Raw genomic sequence first — 19,300 nt, 5'->3', positions numbered from 1 at the left:
TTAGGGCAGGGATGACACGGATGATGAGATGTAGGATGAGTGCAAAAATGACCAATCCTGATTATACTTCATAAAAGCGAATTCCACGAAACCAACGAGTTATAAGATCCAACAAGTCAAAAAATTCGAGACAGAAACATTGGAAACAGCTGTATGTTTTCCCCCCAGTTCAGGAGCAACAAGGTTTCCATCTGACAGCAGCACGTGATCCCCCGTCTCGTCCAACAAGTCTGGGGACCTCACTGTGTCTGGTGAGCGTTGGGTTTGGAGACACTGTGGTGCAAGGCGGTTGGACTCAGACCAAAACATACATGCAGCCCTACATTTTAAGAAAATGGGGCCCTATCTTCTGTTCTCTTCCTGCATTGTGATGGGAAGATAAAGGTAACAGTCGAGAGGACTGGGCTGTTTCCCTGGATTTTGGACAGGCCAGGAATTTTAAAGACCGATATGGGAAGTCACGCCAAGTTTTAAAATGCTGCAGACGTCTCTGTGGGACTTTGCAGCTGTTGGCAGAAAGCCATGCTTTTTTCATACAAAAAAAGAAATAAATAAAATACTTCATTTCAATGTAACAATACCATGTTTAGGGTTCATTTTGGAAAGAAGGTTACATGGGAACGGGCAGCACGGCAGCGAAGTGGTTAGTGCTGTCGGCCCACAATAAGAAGGTCGTGGGTTCGGTTCCTGGCCTGGGGCCTTTCTGTGTGGAGTTTGTATGTTCTCCCTGTGCCTGTGTGGGTTTCCTCCCACCGTCCAAAGACATCATGTTTGGGTTAACTAAATTGTCTGTAGGTCTGAGCGGTTGTGGGTCTCTGTGTGTTGGCCCTGAGATGGACTGACCCGTCCAGGGTGTACCCCACCCTCACTCAATGTGAGCAGCCCCACGACCCAGAAATGGAAAAAGTGGTAGAAGATGGATGGTTAGACAGAAACAACCTGTCACTCCAATTACCATGTTAATTTTAAATTCAGCTCGGATGACAGAGAGAAGCAAATATACAAACAAAAGTCATAAATTCCTTAAGTATCAGCAGCAACAAAGAATCTAATCACAAAGTGAGTGAGGGAGGGGGGGGGGGGGAGTGCAGATGGCTCAACAAAGCTTCAGGGGGCTTATAAAGCACCGAGACACCTCACTGTTTATGACCGAAAAAAAAAAAAGATGCTGAAAAAAGCAATACACCTGTCATAAGTAAAACTGATCCCTGACTCACAACGGATTCCACTGTTCATTGGTGCAAAACAAATACTGAGACTAAGCTCTGGTGTAATAATTAATGATGAGAGAGTCTGGTTACGTAGCTTATAGATCACTATAGCAAGTATACAGGAAGGGTCTCCAAGCAAAACTCAACTCAGTGCACGCACGCACACGCACACACACACACACACACACACACAGACCCAAAATCCAGGAAGCTGTTAGGCAGTGAATGAGTGAGTTTAGATTCTTGTGGATCGATTAAATGTGCGCTAAGTTTATTACTTTTCTGCGCCATGAGTTTTGATTTGAGTGGGTGTTTTCACTCCAAAGTTTTGTGCTTTCTTTCATAGTGAGGTTTTACGTTTCCACTCTTATCAAGTGCCACGGTTGTGTCAGAGACAGATGGCTTTGAGCTCTTCATGGGAAGAATGATGTCCATTCTGGATTGAAAGTCCTGTTTCCACTGTAAAGCTTTTATTACATGTGAAGTTTTTCTTAGCTGATTCTTTTTCTTTGGCACACTTACATGCAGATAATTATTCTTCTCTTATCTATCTTACTCACTTCTATTCTCAAACGGATTCTGACGCCCTAACCCTAACCCTCACTTTTGCTTGGCTAACCATGTTGACCAACTGGAAATAGTTGGTTATATAATATAACCTCTGTAACCTGAGGGGAGAGTAACAAAGGAGCCCCATTATATCCTCGACAAGACGAGTCCAAGAATGTGCTCAGAGATATATTTAAGACACAAGTGTTCAATTGCCCTTTGAAACTGTTTTGCTGTAAAGGAAAAATATCATCATCATGGAGCCTGTGAAATACACACTGACATATTCAGTTGAGCATGCAGTTGGCATGTGCAAATCCCACAATGAGCAGAGATTAGATAAGATAAATGAAAAATAATTGGACACTTGCAATGGTGCAAAGCAAAGAGAAATATGGAGTCAAAGTCAAAGTAGAAGATGAGCGAAAGGTAGTAATAGTCCCACATGTAGCGAAGGGCCTGCAAGGCGCTGAATAACCTTGACTGTTTGAATACACAGCCGTGTAGGCAATGCAGCAAGAGGCAAGAAGGCTTTGAAGCTGCACTGCAGAGAACCTAGCAGGAATTCTGATGTCTCCGTGTACATCCTCAAATCCACCTCCTACCTATCTGCCTGTCTCTGCAACGGATTCGATGTGAAGTGAGGAGAAGAGAGAGACAAGAAAAAAATAAAAAAAAAATAAAAAATGTGTGCACAGCCAAAGAGACAGACAAAAGAGAAAGCTGAGAACTGGAAATAAGAAGGTTCAAATAAAGGCAGGTAGAATAAAGAAAGATATCTATGGACATAAAACAAATCTAATTAAATTGTCTCATTCAAGTGAAAGAAAACAAATGGACCAAACCCAACTCAGTATATCACAGCTTAATAAAAAGGACCACAGCTACCCCAATTTTCTCTTTCCCTGCAAAAACTCGCACCGTCATCAAATTACTATCCATATTCAATTAGGGGGCTGGGGATACTGAACAAGCTTGCCCCAATAACAAACGGTACTTCTCTGTGGATTATGATCCTTAAAACTAACACAACGATATTTCCTTCATAAATAATCCGCCATAGTATGCAAGTACCCTCGCAATAAAAGAAATGGGGTCTTGGACTTCTGACACAGTAGTGAGTGATTTCTCCTTGCCTTCAGGTTCAAGCGTCCAACAGTCTTCAAGTCCACGTTGCCGAAGACAAGATCAAAGATCAAAATAAAAATAAATAAATATATAAGACATGAGTGCGCGCGCACACAAAAAACATCCAGTATGAATTTGCAACAGCTCAACAAGAGCCATGCAAAGGCATTTTCAAGCACACAAGTCCAAATAAGGGAGAAACTGATACATCAGCCAAAACATTGGTATCAGCCAAAATCCCCTTGTTGACGAAAACATTAATCTAATCGGCCCATCAGTAAAAGAGAACTTGCCTGTGTCTGTGGATGATGTTTTGGTTATTGGACGGTCAGACCCAGACAGCAACAGCAACAGAAATGCACTAATACAGCAGCTAAACATTGGCATTGGTTGATACTCACCCCCACTCCCCCAACATCAGCCCACAGCAAAAAGGATAGAACCTGCCAATATCAGCCAGCCACTGCCCCCGGTGAATACCATCCCACCCGCCAACAGGCCGATGCCAGCCAACAAGGGAGCGCATCAGCCGACTCAACACCTGGCCAGAGCTGGTGCATCCCTTTGCACAGATACAAAGAAAAACAGTAAACTGTTGAATGGAATCGTTTTCATGCTACCTAACAAACTGATTAAGAAACCAAATGTAAAATAAACCTGCGTTTTTTCCTGATCAACTTCAATCAATCAGAAAATTTTACTGTCAGGTAACGAGAAGAAAAGAGCCAGATCATAACATTTTAGAAGCTGAAAGCAGAAAATGTCCAGCAATGATGCTTTGAAATTACTCCAGTCAGATAACAGAATGGTTACTAGTTATTTTTACATCTTTAGACCCATCGGCTCTGACTTATGGATGCTTTGATGTAATTGTTATGGACCTTTATCCTCCACAGTTAATCAATAATCACAGTGAAATTGAAATTCATTGGAGACAACAGGAGCAGAATTGCTTCTGCTTTGAGAAGTTGACCTGTCAACTCCAGACACTCATGTCCCCTGATAATTGAGTAACTCAATGACAGATTGAGCAGGGCTGACCCAGTGACTGACTGAAGTCCTGGCAAAGCGAGCCTCAAATTACACATCCGCCAAAGAATGAGGGGTGGAGTGGAAAGGGTTAGAATTACGGTTTAAACGGAGGTGCTAGGATGGTCGCTTGATGGCAAAACCTTCAGACGTCATTAGAAATACTGCAGCACTAAAGAGATAATGAATGTCAGCTGAGAGTCCATGATTGAGTTTGGATAAAAATCTGTGGTGAAGAGGGAAGAAGAGGAAAGGGAAGGGGAAAAAAAAAAAAAAAAAAAAAAAAAAAAAAAAAATCACACCATTGACAAATCTATTGAGGTAAGTGAACATGCAAATCAGACAGGAATATAAAGTAATATCCAGTTCAGCTGACATATCTTAGCAGTACACCATAGCAGGCCATATTTACTGGATCCCTTATATTCACGCAAAGCTGTCCACCAAAATCAAGCTGTTTTAATCAAACTCCCATTATCTTCACGCCAAGTCAGAACAACATCATCATAGTCTCAAAGCCCACGACACAGTGGAACGATGCAGAATTCAAGTTACATAATTTGTCAGGCAATATGAAATTGAAATGAGTCATGAAATATTAAGTGAGAGTGACAAAAGCCATAATTGTTTTGCATTAACTGCATTTTAGCAGCTGGTAGAACAATTTTCCCTATGGAGAAAAAAAATAAACAACAAAAAAAAAACCAACAAAACAATGGCTTAGACTGAAATAAAAGACGACAAGTGAAAGAGGAGGGGATTCAATTTTTCTGCCATTAAAGAATGATAGCTAAAAACATAGGAAGAGGAGAAACAATGTAGAAAAAGAACAAAAACAGAAGCTCGGGCCACGAGTGGTGACAAAGGCTATTGCAGGGGGGGGGATCAGAGGAAGCCCTCAAAGCCGATTCCCAGAGCTGGGATGAAGGCGGCTCTGTGTGGAGGCAAAGAAGATGAAACACCATTTGGGGCTTGGGCCCCCCTGCTGCCATGCCTCTGTGTTCAGGGCCTGTGAGCTGCTTTCCCTCTGAAGTGCTAAACCTCCCCCCACCCCCTCTCGCACCCTGGCAGCACCCTGCTCCTCCAACCATTTGGTGACTCAGTACAGCTCGGCACAGTCAGTCATGTATGCTTATAGAAGAAAAAGAAAATCTATTTAATTTCTCTGGTGTATTCACTTAATTTCTGCTCCACACCAACTGTAGATATCAACTAAGCAAATAATCAGCTCAAAACAAAAATCAAATCAGTGAAAGGTGTCTGGTACTAATACGACACCAGCACTGCAGACATCACACCCATCCATGACTCATGTGACTTCTTTAAAACAAATCATGTTTAATGATCACTAACATCCATAATAATAATTGTAAACTTTATATGTTCACCGATGAATGTGTTTATCTGAAGGTGTCACCTTAGAGCTCCTTATTTTCTGACATCGCATCAACTACACTATTACCCAGCAGAAACATTAGCTGAAAGTAGAATGAAATCCAGCTAAAGCCAAAAAACATCTCTATTCTGAATCCGATTGTCTGTATTTATTCACACAGTGAGTCAGTTTGGCTTGTGTCCAAACGGTGATTTTCTGAATGGACTTCAGGCTGCAGTCTCTCTTGCAGTCCTGTTCAGTGGACCCAAGTTTCTCAGATCCTCATGACTAGCTTTAACACAGCAATGTGTCCACCTTTATAAGCAGGAGTAAATTCATGACCCTTCTCACGGTTAACTGTACCAGGCTGGGGCCATTTCTGAGGGACAGGGGCCAAACCTGCCAGAGTGAGCTCAATGAAATGTTGCTTTATGGCTGACTGCTCATGATGATCATTATGGGTGACAGATAATCCTCATGTCTTATTTGCACAAACGAGTGAATATATATATATATATATATATATATATATATATATATATATATATATATATATATATATATATATAAAGCAGATGAAAGTGAAACACAGGATGGATGAGAAAGAGCAAACCTCCAGCGTGTTGGTGTCCCAGATAAATGCGTCCCAACTTCAAAGCGTCAACACCGGCAACTAAACGGATCCTTCTTTCATAACAGCTCTTTTAACTTTTCCCTGGTGCTGCTTCGATTTTACCGTCTTTTTGTTCAGCAATCCCTGTCTGAGTTACTTTGGGATTTTTATTTATTTATTTTTTTTAAAGCGGCTTCGGCTCGATCTGCCGCGTGAATCCCCTCAAAGCAAACGAAAGGCCGATAAAAGAAAGACCTCTCCGTGCCTTACCTGCATGGTAAAAACTCCCAGCTCCTGAGAGGACAGCTTCTTCATTTGATCGGACAAAACTTGCGCTTCTTCCAAGATGGAAAACTCCGACTCGGCTCCGCAATATCCACAAGAAAGAGCCGAGCAGATTAAAACCAAGCGCCACGACAAAACAGCCGAGAAGCCCGTGGGAAGGCGAAGGTGTTGATCCCGGAAAGCGGCGCGCGTACTCGGCGTTAAAACCGCGGATCTTCCGCCGGTCCGCCTCGCCATGATGGCTGTGGGGTTCTGCAGGCTCGGGGAGGAACGCGGAGTCTGATCTGCTGGTGGAGTTTAAAAAAAAAAAAAAAAAAAAAACTTCAAGAGAAACAACTTTTACAACTTTGCAGCGTTGAGGACGTGGGCTCTTTTTCTCCTGGAAGAGTCTCCAACATTTCTGCCCGCACAAACCATCGCACCTCCTCGAAATCCCTCAAGGGAAAGAACACACATCCATGCGCGGAGAAGAATCGGCGTTATTCTTCTTCGTCGTCTTCGTCTTCTTCTTCTTCTGTTTCAGGCTGGCTGTGTTACGTCCTCGATCGGTCGCTCCAACTCCTGGAAGTCTGGCAAAGTGAGTGTGTGTGAGCTGGAGAATCACCACAGTGGGGGTGAAAGTGGGAGGCGGAGAAACACCACAGAGTCCTACCGGCGCCTGGATCTGTGGATCAATGGATCCGATGGATCCGGGTTTTATTAGTCCTCCAGCTAGGCTGGCAAAAACAAAAACACAACCACCTAAGAGCCAACCTATTAAAACCTGCATGTGACGCATAACCCACAAACTAACCTCTATGTATACGCGGGATATTTTGTAATAATTCACCTGAGCATGATTCATATAATGTGATTTATTTTATTACAGCCAGCAGGGCCTGAGCAAAGGTTTTGCGAAGTCCCACCCACATTTCCTCCACGGCAAACATTTTTTTTTTCTGTTTTGATTACTCTTTACAGTTGAGTTATTAGAGCAGTTATTTAGTGAATTGCTGTATTCTCAACACAGTAAAAAAAAAAATCACCAAAACCACAATTTAACCCACGGTTAACATTTAAAACAATGGCATGGGGTATTTTCATATACATTTTGTATTTGTATGTGTAAAAGAACAGGCAGTTAATTATGGATTAAGATTTGGGGCTGTATCAGTGACTGACCCCTCATTTCATTGTATATATTTTTTTTTTGTAAATGTCTTGTGAAACATAAGAGTGCTTTAACTGTTTATGCCCTTCTAACCTGTCATGGAGTGAACAAATTAATATGTCAACTGCATGTGAAAATCTTTTGCCAGAGGGTCCATGTTGCAATGAATGATTTCTAAAAATATTTTATTCATGATAGTGCCCTTCATAACCTATTCTTTTTCCCTTTTTTCATGAGATGTAGCCTTTTGTCAAAAGGGTCTTTTGCTGTTTGTTTTTTTTTACAAATAATTATTTCTGTGATATACAGTTGTAAAACATGGTTGTCCTTTAGTTTTAAACAAACAAACAAAAAAAAAAAGGTTTTATACCAGAAGAGCAGATTACATGTAAGTGGGCTACATACAGGCAGACAGAGAGCCTGTCCTCATGATAGATTCACCTTTTCTGTAAAGGTAACAAAGTTATGTGGGAAAACAAAAGCATTGCACATTTGAATGAGCATGAATAAAACAGTAGCTACTGAGTGAATTAACTATGAAAAAATCCGCTGCTGGAATAATCCAGTTCATGGTTTCACTGCAGCTTTAATTTGACTCTGGCAGAACAGCTTTGAGAAAGAGCAATGGTTTGTGAGTATTTGGTCTTTCCACATTGTGATTGGTTGTAAATGAATACACGCACACACACACAAAACAATGACAGATAGCTCATTTAGTGAAAAATCTCATAGCCATGGCCAATGATGCATAACAGCACTTCAACCCATCCAACATCTGACCTCGAATCACTGCTCTCTTGTCTCTCTCGCTCTTTCACTTTGTTGCAGAGTATATTTGATTTGCAGCTGCACAGCTGGCCTCTTCCCAGACATCTCTGATTTTTATAACTTTTTGGAGAATTTCTGGGTAACCAACAGTGCATCTAGGCACGGAAGGTCTGTTGGAAGAGCAAACTATCAAATAAACCCCAAAAAATTTTTCAAATTCCCGCAATATCCAGGCTTATCTTATGCTATTCATACTCACGTACGGAGTCTTGAATGAATGTGAGACTGCCGTAGCAACACGTAACTCCTCGGCTGCCAAATCCACTCCCATTAACTGATGTTTGCGGTTTAACTGTCAGTTTATATCGAGGTAGAAAATGTAGCCTTCTATTCATGTGAGTTTTTGTGAGTGATCCCAAATGATTTACAGAATGCCACAGTGCAGCTCAGTGTCTGGTCCTGCCTGTTCATATTGAGCTTTTTTGCCAGAAGTAATTACATAAGTTTATATCATGCCAGATCTGTCTTTTGCTTTTCAAGACTGCCTGCAGAGACATGCGATAGACAGATGGATTAAGATCATAAACATACTTTCTGCCTGACCCTGGTAGTCATGTAATGAGGCCCCAGGTGGCATTGTATTGCTTGCTGTATACTGCATGTCAATCAGACCAGACGCACCAGCAGAGTCTCCCAAGTCTTTAACTTGTCAGGGCACATTAATTGTCAATATATCGTCAACTCAGACATTCATGGGAGGCCACTGGAGAAACAATTATTTACCACTGGTATAGTTGTGAAGTGTGTTGCAGTAACCAAAGTAAAACTTGAAATGCAAAAATTCACAAAGTAAATGTCAAGCATGTGTGAAAACTATCTCTGGAACATCCTGAGAAGCAGGTCTCACATCATGCGGTGAGCATCTAGCTGTGTGATGATTATTTTTCATTTTTCATTTAATTGAAAGTTGGCTAGCCCCAAAACACAATATATTTATAATTTTTCTGTTTCAGTTGGCCAGACAACCCTGCCAACCCTAGTCATAGTTTTGATCATAGAGAGGATGGAGTGGCCTGCTCATCACGATTGTTTCACAACGGAGCCAAAACAACTTCAGTGCCTCTTAAATGAAATATCATCTGTCAACTGAATAAATAGCTTTGGTTAGTGGTGTTTAGAGAAGGAAAGCCCAAGTCTAAAAATCTCCCATTATTATATGGGCAGCTTCCCTGCTGCGCATATAAGCTGTCAGCTTTGCAGACTGTGCTCTGCTGTGCTCTGCTGAAAGAAAGAAGGTCTCGACTTTAGACTTTTTCTACATTCCTGAATGGGTTTCTTGTCTGTGTCTTTGGCTGCAGACCCCATCAGATGTTTGCATGGCCATCAGATGCTTTTAGACACTTACAAACACACGGATGCTTGTTGAGTGGTCAATGGCGTGCGTGAACCACATGCATTATCAGTTCCTGGGTTTCCAGGGATTGTGTTCCACCCCCAGCTTTCAGTTCAACAGGCAAACCAAGACAAAAAGCAGTTTAGTCGCACATTTTTTATGAGCCAAGCCACTGGTAGAAATTATATATATTAAAGAAAAAAAAATCAAGGGAATTCATTTCCTGAATTAGATGTTTGCACAGGAGAAACATTGTAAAGATCCTTATGGAAACATGATAAAGAATGTATAAATTAACATCATTTTAAGAAGACCAAAATAACTCGTGAAATTTAAATGCCACAAGTTTTTAAAATCAGTTGGTCAATTTCTGAGCCACAGGCTGACCTCATCAAAGCTCAGTTAGAGATGCTTTTATGAGTTCTGAGGTTTTTTTAAAAGCATACTTCCCTTAATTAGTGCCACATCTGCAATGCGCCTGTGCACAAATGTGCTTGTGTTCTTGAACGTGAATGTGTGTAGTGCTACATCAGGTACACACTGTTCACAAAGATCTCATCCTGACCCCGCCGAAGGACAGGGTCAAGGTCAGGGTCAGAGTTGCATTTCAGATTCAATAAGACAGGGGAACATTTGTCTCTTATGCCAAATAGCTCATGTTTTCATGCATGTTAGTTATTGTTGGGTAGGAATTCTATCATGCAAAAAATTCTTTTTTGCACCAGACTTGGCGGAGGCATGAAAAGAACCCATACAATTTTGGGGCAGATATGGATCATATACTTTGATTTTATTGGTCTATGATTTTTGACATTGACCTTAACTGAGATCTTTCCTCTTTCAGTGCCAATTCCAGTTTAATTTGTGTGATGACAAGAACCTATGTCCTTCCCACGTTATGGAGAATAAGGCTAACCAACTGAAAAGCCATTTGAAAATGATTGTTTTAGTGAGTCTCACGGTCACTTTCTAAAAAAGCATCCACCGGTATGGTGAGTATAAGGTCCCCAAATCAGTCCACTTTTACAAATACTTGGGCTAATAGCTATCACAGATGGGAGTCTATGCCCTAAATAGCCACAGAACCAGTTTGAGCTACACTCTTTGTTTTTTCACTTTATCTCTTGGATCATTGTCAGACTTCAGCTCCGCCAAAACCTCTCTGGCATATCTCTGCGAAAAGTACACTGCTGCTGTACTCAGAGACAAATATCTCATTACACCAGAATGCTGTTAGGGGGTTTTCATTAACAGAGACAGAAGGATTTGTTTTACAGGACTATGATCTTTAAATTCTAACATAAGCCCACAGAGCCACCTGGTTGAGGAAGATAAAGGATAAAAGAATGGAAAGTGCAGCTGATTAGTCCAGGATTCAGGAGTTGTGAATGTATTAAAACAAAATCTGGGCTAAGATGCAGAGAGGTCATTTCCAAAGCATGAAAGGAAGATTCTGGCATTTCACATCTAGCTTCAAAGACTGTCAGTGACATTTTTACATGTAAACAGGAAATGTTTGGCCCTGAATCTACTATTAGCTGTTACCGTTAGAAATGGCAACTCGAGGCTAAATAATGTGAGGTTAAACACCTCTAAATATAAACACAGAATGGTGTTAGTGTTGCTATCTTTGTGCAAAAGAAGTTGACAAAGTAACAACGGGATCCTTGCATGTTGTATACAAGATAGTGAAAGCAAATGCCACTGACAGAGCATGACAATTTCCTACTCCAATAATCAGTAAACACAAGGGCTGATACTGACGTGTGGAAGCTTGTTAGACTTGTACGGCAACACTCTTCCCAGAAAACAAGTGCCTTACATAACACAGGAGGTATGGTGCGCAAGTAAGAAATAATAGGTGGAAATGACCACGGAAACACAAGCGGCACGCAGCAGCGTATGTGCTGGAGAGGCCATCCAAATAAATTCTACAGCCGAGAGAGAACAAAACACACCGTCTACACAGACACTGCATGACTACGCTCATCTATTTCTTTTTTTCTTGTCACTGAAATAGTTTGCTGAGAGTTTCAATAGGAAAATTCTTTACATATGCATGCAAGGGGAACTTGTTTGATCACATCATTACTCGTTGCTTTAATTAACAAATGAGTTATAATAAGCTCTGAAGACACGGCAGCGACCCATTTATCACATGTCTCATATCTGTCATTTACAGCAAATATGAATTCCAAATCTCAACAGCTGCATAAATTCCCATGATAACTATCTTACGCATAAATGTTCCCTTCATCAAGTCAAAGATTTAATGTCCATGACTTTGTTCTTTGATCATACAGACATTAAAGTATAAGTATAAGTATAAGGTTAGTGTGGCAGACACTGCACCTGATGAACTTCAGCATGTTAGCCTGGTCGCTGTGAACATTTTGACAAGCTCACAGGAATATTTCGGTCAAAGCACCCCTGTGCTTTCCAGACTGTCCATTTTTGCTTGATTTTTAGGGCTTATTTTGAGTAGACGAAGATTACATGAACTCAATATTTAGAGTTCTTTCTGTTGATTCGATAAATAGGCATCTCCCCTAACGACATAAACAAAAACATGGTCCTTCAGTGAAAATTTGGTTCATGGAAGAAAATGAAGTCAGTGTCTCAGATGAAGAAGGATAGTGTCAAACCAAGAATTAGCTTTCCTGCCCGCTCCAGCTGGCATGAAATTTGAGTTTTTCTCTGTACAGACTGCTGTTTGTTGCTCTGTGGCTCTTGCAGATGTAGTTCTCTTCTTGTTGCATATATTGCATGCAAGAGTGAATAACCACTCCACAAATATCCCTTGGATGGGAAGCATGTGGTCACTTTTCATGTTAAAACGGATGGATAAGAAATGTCTCACTTCAAGCGAGGTACAAAAATAAAATATGATGATTAACATGTAAAATTATAACTTTATTATGGTATTGTGGCTGAGCTGAGACATAAGGTTGCACGACAATAGTCTTGATACGATGCCTAACCGCAGTTCTTGGCATCTTTTTTTCCCCAGCTGCTCCTGGTTCAGCTTCAAACCGTTCGGAGGAAATGTTCTGGCTGCAGCTGTTCTCAATACCCCCCTCTCTGTATAACACCAGCATCATCATGTTAAGGAAAATCGTCTTATATTGTCCTTTCATGTCTAGTCAGAGAGCTCAACAAAATACACAAAAGCTCTTCCAGGTTATATAACATAAGAAAAGCAACACAATAGTGCAACATAAGAGCTGTAAAAGCGTTAAACAAGACACCTAAAAAATTGCCCTCTTAAATATTAAATAAACACCAATTACATTTGCTAGCACACAAGTACAGAGGAGTAACGCTGACTCACTAGCCTGATTTTCTCTTTTTATGACCATGGCGCCTTGGTGATCACCCCATGGTAAAAACAGAAATCATTTCAAATGTAAACAACCTCCCAGTTCCCAGCTGATGGGAACTCACTGCTGGTTTTAGTTTTTCAGATTTTCAGCCTCTAGTCTCTCTGCAGCCATCCATCTGCAGACAGGAAACGCTCTGGGGACAAACTAGTTGGGCCTAGTTCTGCTTAATGCATGACAGACCCCTGTGCTTCACATGGCCCTGAAAGAAGGACAGAGTCAGGCAAAAGAAAAGAGGAGCTGAGAAATGGATCAAAAAGGTAGCGAGGCTCACATTATTTAAGAGGTCACAGACAAACCTGGGGACACAGTTGGACATAATCTTTACTGACTTCAAAACCCTTCTAAGTTCATTTGAAGGTTTTCACCCTTCAGTAGGCTTTCTGGGCATACTGGGCAGACCTTTCTATTAAACATTTGTGCCTGTAGTCCTTACCAACAAAATACATTTAAATAAACAAAAAGAAAACCAGTTGCATTTACATTGCATAACACGTTACACTCACAACACGTGAGTGATTAGCCTATGATTTTAAATACCCTGTTGTGAGTGTAATTACATTCGCAGAAAATAGATGTACTGAGTGCTCCTGAGGCTGGTGGTTTTGCAGTTTTGTATAAGTCTTCAGTGGCACAGTGTGACTCAGGAAAGTTACTCAAAAGCTGATGAGCTGCTTGGCCTTGAGTTCCATTTGTTATTGGATTTTATATTTAACCACATTTTGGAAACAACTTCCATCAACTTAAGTTATTTTGCCAGTTTTAAATTCAAAAGTTATGCAAATAATCACATAATAAGCCAATAATAAATTTATTATAGATGTATCCAGCCGTAACCACCAGGATGTAATGTACTTAAAATTAGCTTTACCTTCAGCAGCTTCAATGTATAATGGGTGCTTTTGTACCTTGTATCTTTATGCACTTGCACATATTGCACATAATTTAAAATAGATTACTATACAGTAATAATGCAGATTTTACTTAATCATGCTTAAGTAACAGATAAGAAAGTGTGTCTTCCTCCACTCTTTATCTTTGAAAGAAGGTTTAGCCGGTGCTTGAAAATCGATTTTAAAGTCGACAATAGAGCAGAGACACACACAAAAATCTGGCTCACACCATCACTGAAAACAAAAAGACATACTAGGAGATCGGCCTGATTACAAATGGAACTTGGATCCACTGGCATGTCATAATTACAGAGAGCAAGTCCAAACATCAATGCAGAAAAACAAAACAAAACAAAACCCAAAGAAGTGGCTGCAGCGATTCCAGATAAGACTAAGCCAATCATTTCCCAGAAGAAGCCTAAAGCATTAGCTGCTAGCCCCATTGGGTTTTCATTAACCCCAACGGCGCACACCACTACGCTGATCAATACGATATCTGCTGAACACGCAATGCAATAGTGAGCGCTCCATTAAAAAGAACAATGGAGATACATTTTGGCCTAAGTGGGCACCCAGTCCACCCCTGCTATTGCCTTCAGTTTTCACAAATACATTTGCCACATGTATGTGGGTCTGAGCAGAGGGGGAAGTAGGGTGGGGCTTTAAAGAAGGCACCATACAGTTACCATGGCAACGAGAGTCTTTGAAGTTTTTTTTGCCCCCCCCCTCCACCCCCTTTTTTTTTTACAGCTGGATGTAACAACCAGATCTGCACTGTTCTTCCCCATCCCCTCCCTCCCCCCGTATGTCCCTCTCACTCTCTTGCTGCCTTTGCTACATCAAAAATCTTTCCCTTTGAAGACTTAAGCCGATTCCAAGTCAAACCCAATGCTATTTCTGGCTGTATTCAGGACTGGGGCTGTGGCTTTGTTGCAATGCCGTGTTTGATATCTGTGTGTGTGTGTGTGTGTGTGTGTGTGAAAGAGAGAGAGAGAGAAACAAGTGACAGAGAGAGAGGTAAAGAAGATGTGACTCAGTGTGCTCGTGTATGAAAGATGTGTGCGGAAAACTAGAGGCGATGGGTGTGTGTGTGTGTGTGTGTGTGTGTGTGTGTGTGTGTGTGTGTGTGTGTGTGTGTGCGCGTGTGTGTGTGTGTGTTGTTTGCATCATTACAAACAAACAGAAACAAACAGTGTGATTATGAAGCTGCCTGCTGGTCGGGACTGATAATGAGAAATATTGTTTCATGTGCTTGAGTGTTTAAATGGATGTGATCGTGAAGTGAATTTGTGTGTGTGTGTGTGTGTGTGTGTGTGTGTGTGCTTCACGCAAGTACAGACACAGACCTCAAAAGAACAGAAAAAAAAAATAAATCAAAAGCAGAAGGAGGGGAGAGAAAAAGAGATGAAAAGAGGAGGACAGCAGAAGGAGAGGAAGAGGCAAGGAGATGAAAGGAGGAGTGGGGGGAGGAGAGGAAGAGGAGAGAGGCAGTAAGCGGAAGATGCGAGCAGGTAAAGGAAAGCGAAGGCGGGGAGTACTGCAAGATGCCATGTTGTGTCATCATGTTTCCAATTCTGTGTCTCACACAGGTAAAGAGGAAATGTTCATTTGAATATCCACATACTGTTTACACAAATCTCTGCTTTCACTTTTTTTTAAAAGCTTATGCATCCTCAACAAATGCCTTCCAGATACAGGTAGAAAGCCTCCCAGTAATCTCTCACCAAGGAAGTGTTTTGCAATTGAAACCATTAAATCATTAAATTGATACAGTATATTAGCCTGTTTGGATGTACGCACAATAAGAATTGTATCCAATTACGTGTCTACAATCTGCCAAAGGCGTTAACACACTTTGCAGAAAAGATGATGCTGACCACCGGCCATATAACGTAACCGAGTATAAAGATTGGAGCTGGGGGAAAAGTGACCGTGGCTCTGTCCAATGGTGAATAAATAAATAATAATAATAAAAAATCTGGCAGTGCCTGAGGTGCCAGAAATGTTATTAAAATGAATTTGGTTTGCAGCAGACAGGGCTTCCAGTTTCCTGCTGTTTGCAGGCAATCCGATCTGCCATGACAGTGATATTAACCCTTTAGTCATTTCAATTAAAGAGCTTTACAGGCCTTTTACCTTTAAACAGAGCCAGCATAGCTGTTTGCTCTATTCCTTGTCTTTATGCTAAGCTAAGCTAACACACTGCTGGTGGTATCGTACTGGATGTACAACTTGTGCATGCGGTCCAGATGAAGTGAGAGCTATCAATCTTCTCATCTCAGCCTTAGCCATAGCAACATGCATGTTTTCCAAAAGGTAAAATGATTCTTTTTACTGACAGAACAATTCTTCTGCTGTTGCTTTGACACTACAAAGGCGTCTGCTTATACCTTTATCAGCAAGAAAATGGAGTGTAATCACAATTGCATGTCTGAGCTCAGCGATTCTGCACAGTGAAAAGGAAATCATTTGCACAACTCACTCACTGCTTTTAATCATCATCAGAACTTTTCCACAAAGGCAGTTTTGTTGAGGCTGCGGCAATGCCTTGGTCACATTGTAACATCAAAGATGAAAGCAGTAGCAATTCTCAGTACGAAGAGCTCGCTACCAGCTATACACAAAGCAAAAAAGAAAAAAGAAAAATCTCCCTCAAACCATTTCTTCCATTAATTTGCTAAAAACGGATGGCTTCTTTTGCTGCAGAATTCCACCCTAACAAGAATTCTCATGATATGTACTGTAGGGGATGAAGTTGGATGAGTCTCAGGTTTTGCTTCTTTAACTGATAATCTGAATTTATATCTTTATATCAGGAACTTGGTTTAAATGTCCCAAGAGCAATACGTTGAACCAAAGCATCAGTAATTTTAGGGATGGACTTGAGATGACAAGATGTCACTCTACTGTAAAATCTCCTGCAGAGTTTGGGCTGCACCCATAAAGCTGCAGAGAAGCTGAGGCTGTTGAACTTTGTTGAAACGTTTACTTTTATTTGATAAATTACTTAATAAACTGTGATAACTTAATGATATTATATATAATAACAGGAAAGTAATATAAGCCATTCTACAGCAAATAAGAATTACAAAATAGACAAAATAGTGTAGTTCAGAATATCCAATGTACAATGTGTTCACATTTTTTGCTTCTTATTTATTGTTTATTCAGGATCCCTATTAGTCGCCACAACGACAAAAGAGAGAAAAAAAAAAGCACAGCAAAAACAATAAAAGACAACTGGAATTGGCTCCTGCCCCCCTCCTGGAAACGGATAAGTGGTAGAAGACGAATGAATGAGCGAGTCCCTCTTAAGCCTGAAAAAATTACTTAAATGACTTTAAAATGCTTTGATCCTTGATATTCCATTAGGAATTAGCCCTGTTTCCTACAGTGCTTTTCATAGCATTAGTGCTGGGGGTGTGGTGATGGAAGCAGTCTGACACAAACAAGGCAGAAAGTGTCTCTGAAAGTGTATCTGTTATCTGAATGAGAGTGAAAATGATATGCTAAAAATCGATTTATTTTTTTTAATGATTCCTTTCTTAATGCTACCTGAAAACCTACTGAGACCCTATGAAACTCTCTAACTTGTTTTTGCATTGTACATTTTCAGATAATCCATTTTCAGTTTTTTTTTTTTTTTTTTATCTTTCTTTAAACTAAAACACCAAATACATCTGCGCTTAGAAAATAATTATCAGCTTTGGACATTTCATAAAAAGATAAGTTATTTCAGAATAGGTGTGACATTTAGATGGGTTAGTCTGAGTGCCTTTGACTTATTTATTCATTTTTATTTGATGACTAACAAAGAGGTCCTTGAGTGTATATTACATTGTAAATTGGCTAATTAAATGATTACGTCAAGATTTACATCCCATAAACTTCTATTTTTCTAAAGACACCTGTGAGCCATCTACAGTTATATATTAAATTTAAATTATATACTTAAATACTTATATACTTAAATTTTAACAAATATACGAAATATAAATGAATGTGAAATATTTACATTTCAGTTGTTTCTTTGTGGATTATTTGGCGTCTTTTAAGCTATTCTGGGTGAAATGTAAGGTATGTGATTAATTGGATTACTCATTCATTTAATCATGACCCAGAATTTCCAGGATCCAGCTTGCACAAATCCAGGGGCCCCACTGAAGTCCTTCTCCTGCCCCAGGCCAGATGGGGCCCCAGCATGGAGAGGGGTTTTAGACTTTAGAGCTGAGTGGAACCAGACTCGGGGTTTTGTTGGAAAGGAGTTGAAGTGGAGAGAGGGGAGTGAATAAAAAGAGGCAGGCCTTGCCCTTGGAGCCCCACCAGCAACACACACAGATGGAAAGCATTAGACCTCCATTCCGGCACAAAGATGGATGGATTATTATATAGAGAGTTTGAGTGGATTGGGTGGAGAGGGAGAAAAGGAGAAAAGGAAAGTACTGTGGGGTAAGAGATTGAGAGAGATTGAGAGAAATCATAAAAGGGGAGTGAAGAGGGGAAGGAATTCAAGCAAAGGAGAAAGGAGTGAAAAGAAATTCACTCTACCAACTAAACAGACATATTGGATGTACTATCCACAAGAATATTTAAGAAATCATGTGTTTGAAGACGGATTAGTGAATATTATGGTGAATCAAAGTCCAACATTCTGCTTATGCCTTCTACAGCGGCCAAGCGGGAGTAATGGTCGAGAAAGCCAATTGAATCTGATTGCTTTGCTGCTGATGCTGAAGGGCCAAAAAGCTGTCATTGCATATTTGTAACTCCCGATTATATTAATTGTTGAAAGATCGTCTGAATATATTTTTTTGTGATTGATTGTTTTTTATACTATATTATATGTCTCTACCTCTGTCTCATCCTGTAGTCTGTGTTTCTCCCTCCTGTCCTGTCCCTTCCTGTGTCTATCCTACAGGTGCTGAATGTTCTTGCTCAGTACCTGCTGCTGCAGGAGTTCCCTTTAGTTATCATTCCACATTACGACTCGCTTCCCATTGTGGTCTCCTCTTCTCCCCAACTGCTAATATTTACTAGTGCACATTTAGAACTGCCAGGTTATAGTCACTGCATGTTTTCTGTATGTTTTGTTTTTTCATGGCATCCTCTTGTCGAGGCAGGCCACTGCCTGACTAAAGGCCAGAAGGTCAAGCAGCAGAACCCAACATAATCCCAAAAATCAGAAACCCTCACAGCGGTGATTCTAGGATCAAACCTTTGGGGGGGCTCAGCCTGCCTCTGCCACTATTATAATATTATTATTATATTTAATGTTTCACTGACTTGGTGACTTTTGTTTTTTTTTTTGTTTTTTTTTTTTGATGATCTGATCGTGGCAAGGTTTTCCTTTTTTGATTTTTTAAAAACATCTCATAACTTTATACAATCTGACATTTACTGACATTTGCATAGCCTATGTGTCAGTACGCTTTGTGTGTTTATCAGACATTTTCGACTTGTCCATCTGGCAGACTTTCGCACAGACGTAGGTGGTGACTTCTCTTCATCACAACGCTTACACGTACC

At 40.5% G+C, this 19,300-nt stretch overlaps 1 protein-coding gene across 1 annotated transcript in view; it reads right to left on the bottom strand.

The window, feature by feature from the left end:
• Positions 1 to 6,427, bottom strand: part of cachd1 (cache domain containing 1) — a 73,148-nt gene extending 66,721 nt beyond the window's left edge. The window contains exon 1 of the mRNA XM_029500690.1: positions 6,176 to 6,427. Within this exon, the coding sequence (XP_029356550.1) occupies positions 6,176 to 6,427 (252 nt within the window). The remainder of the gene's footprint in view (positions 1 to 6,175) is intronic.
• Positions 6,428 to 19,300: the final 12,873 nt, after the last annotated feature.

The sequence above is a fragment of the Echeneis naucrates genome, chromosome 4 (genome assembly GCF_900963305.1).
Source record: "Echeneis naucrates chromosome 4, fEcheNa1.1, whole genome shotgun sequence".
NCBI classification, from domain to species: Eukaryota; Metazoa; Chordata; class Actinopteri; order Carangiformes; family Echeneidae; genus Echeneis; species Echeneis naucrates.
This window is presented reverse-complemented; position numbering and strand designations above follow the sequence as displayed.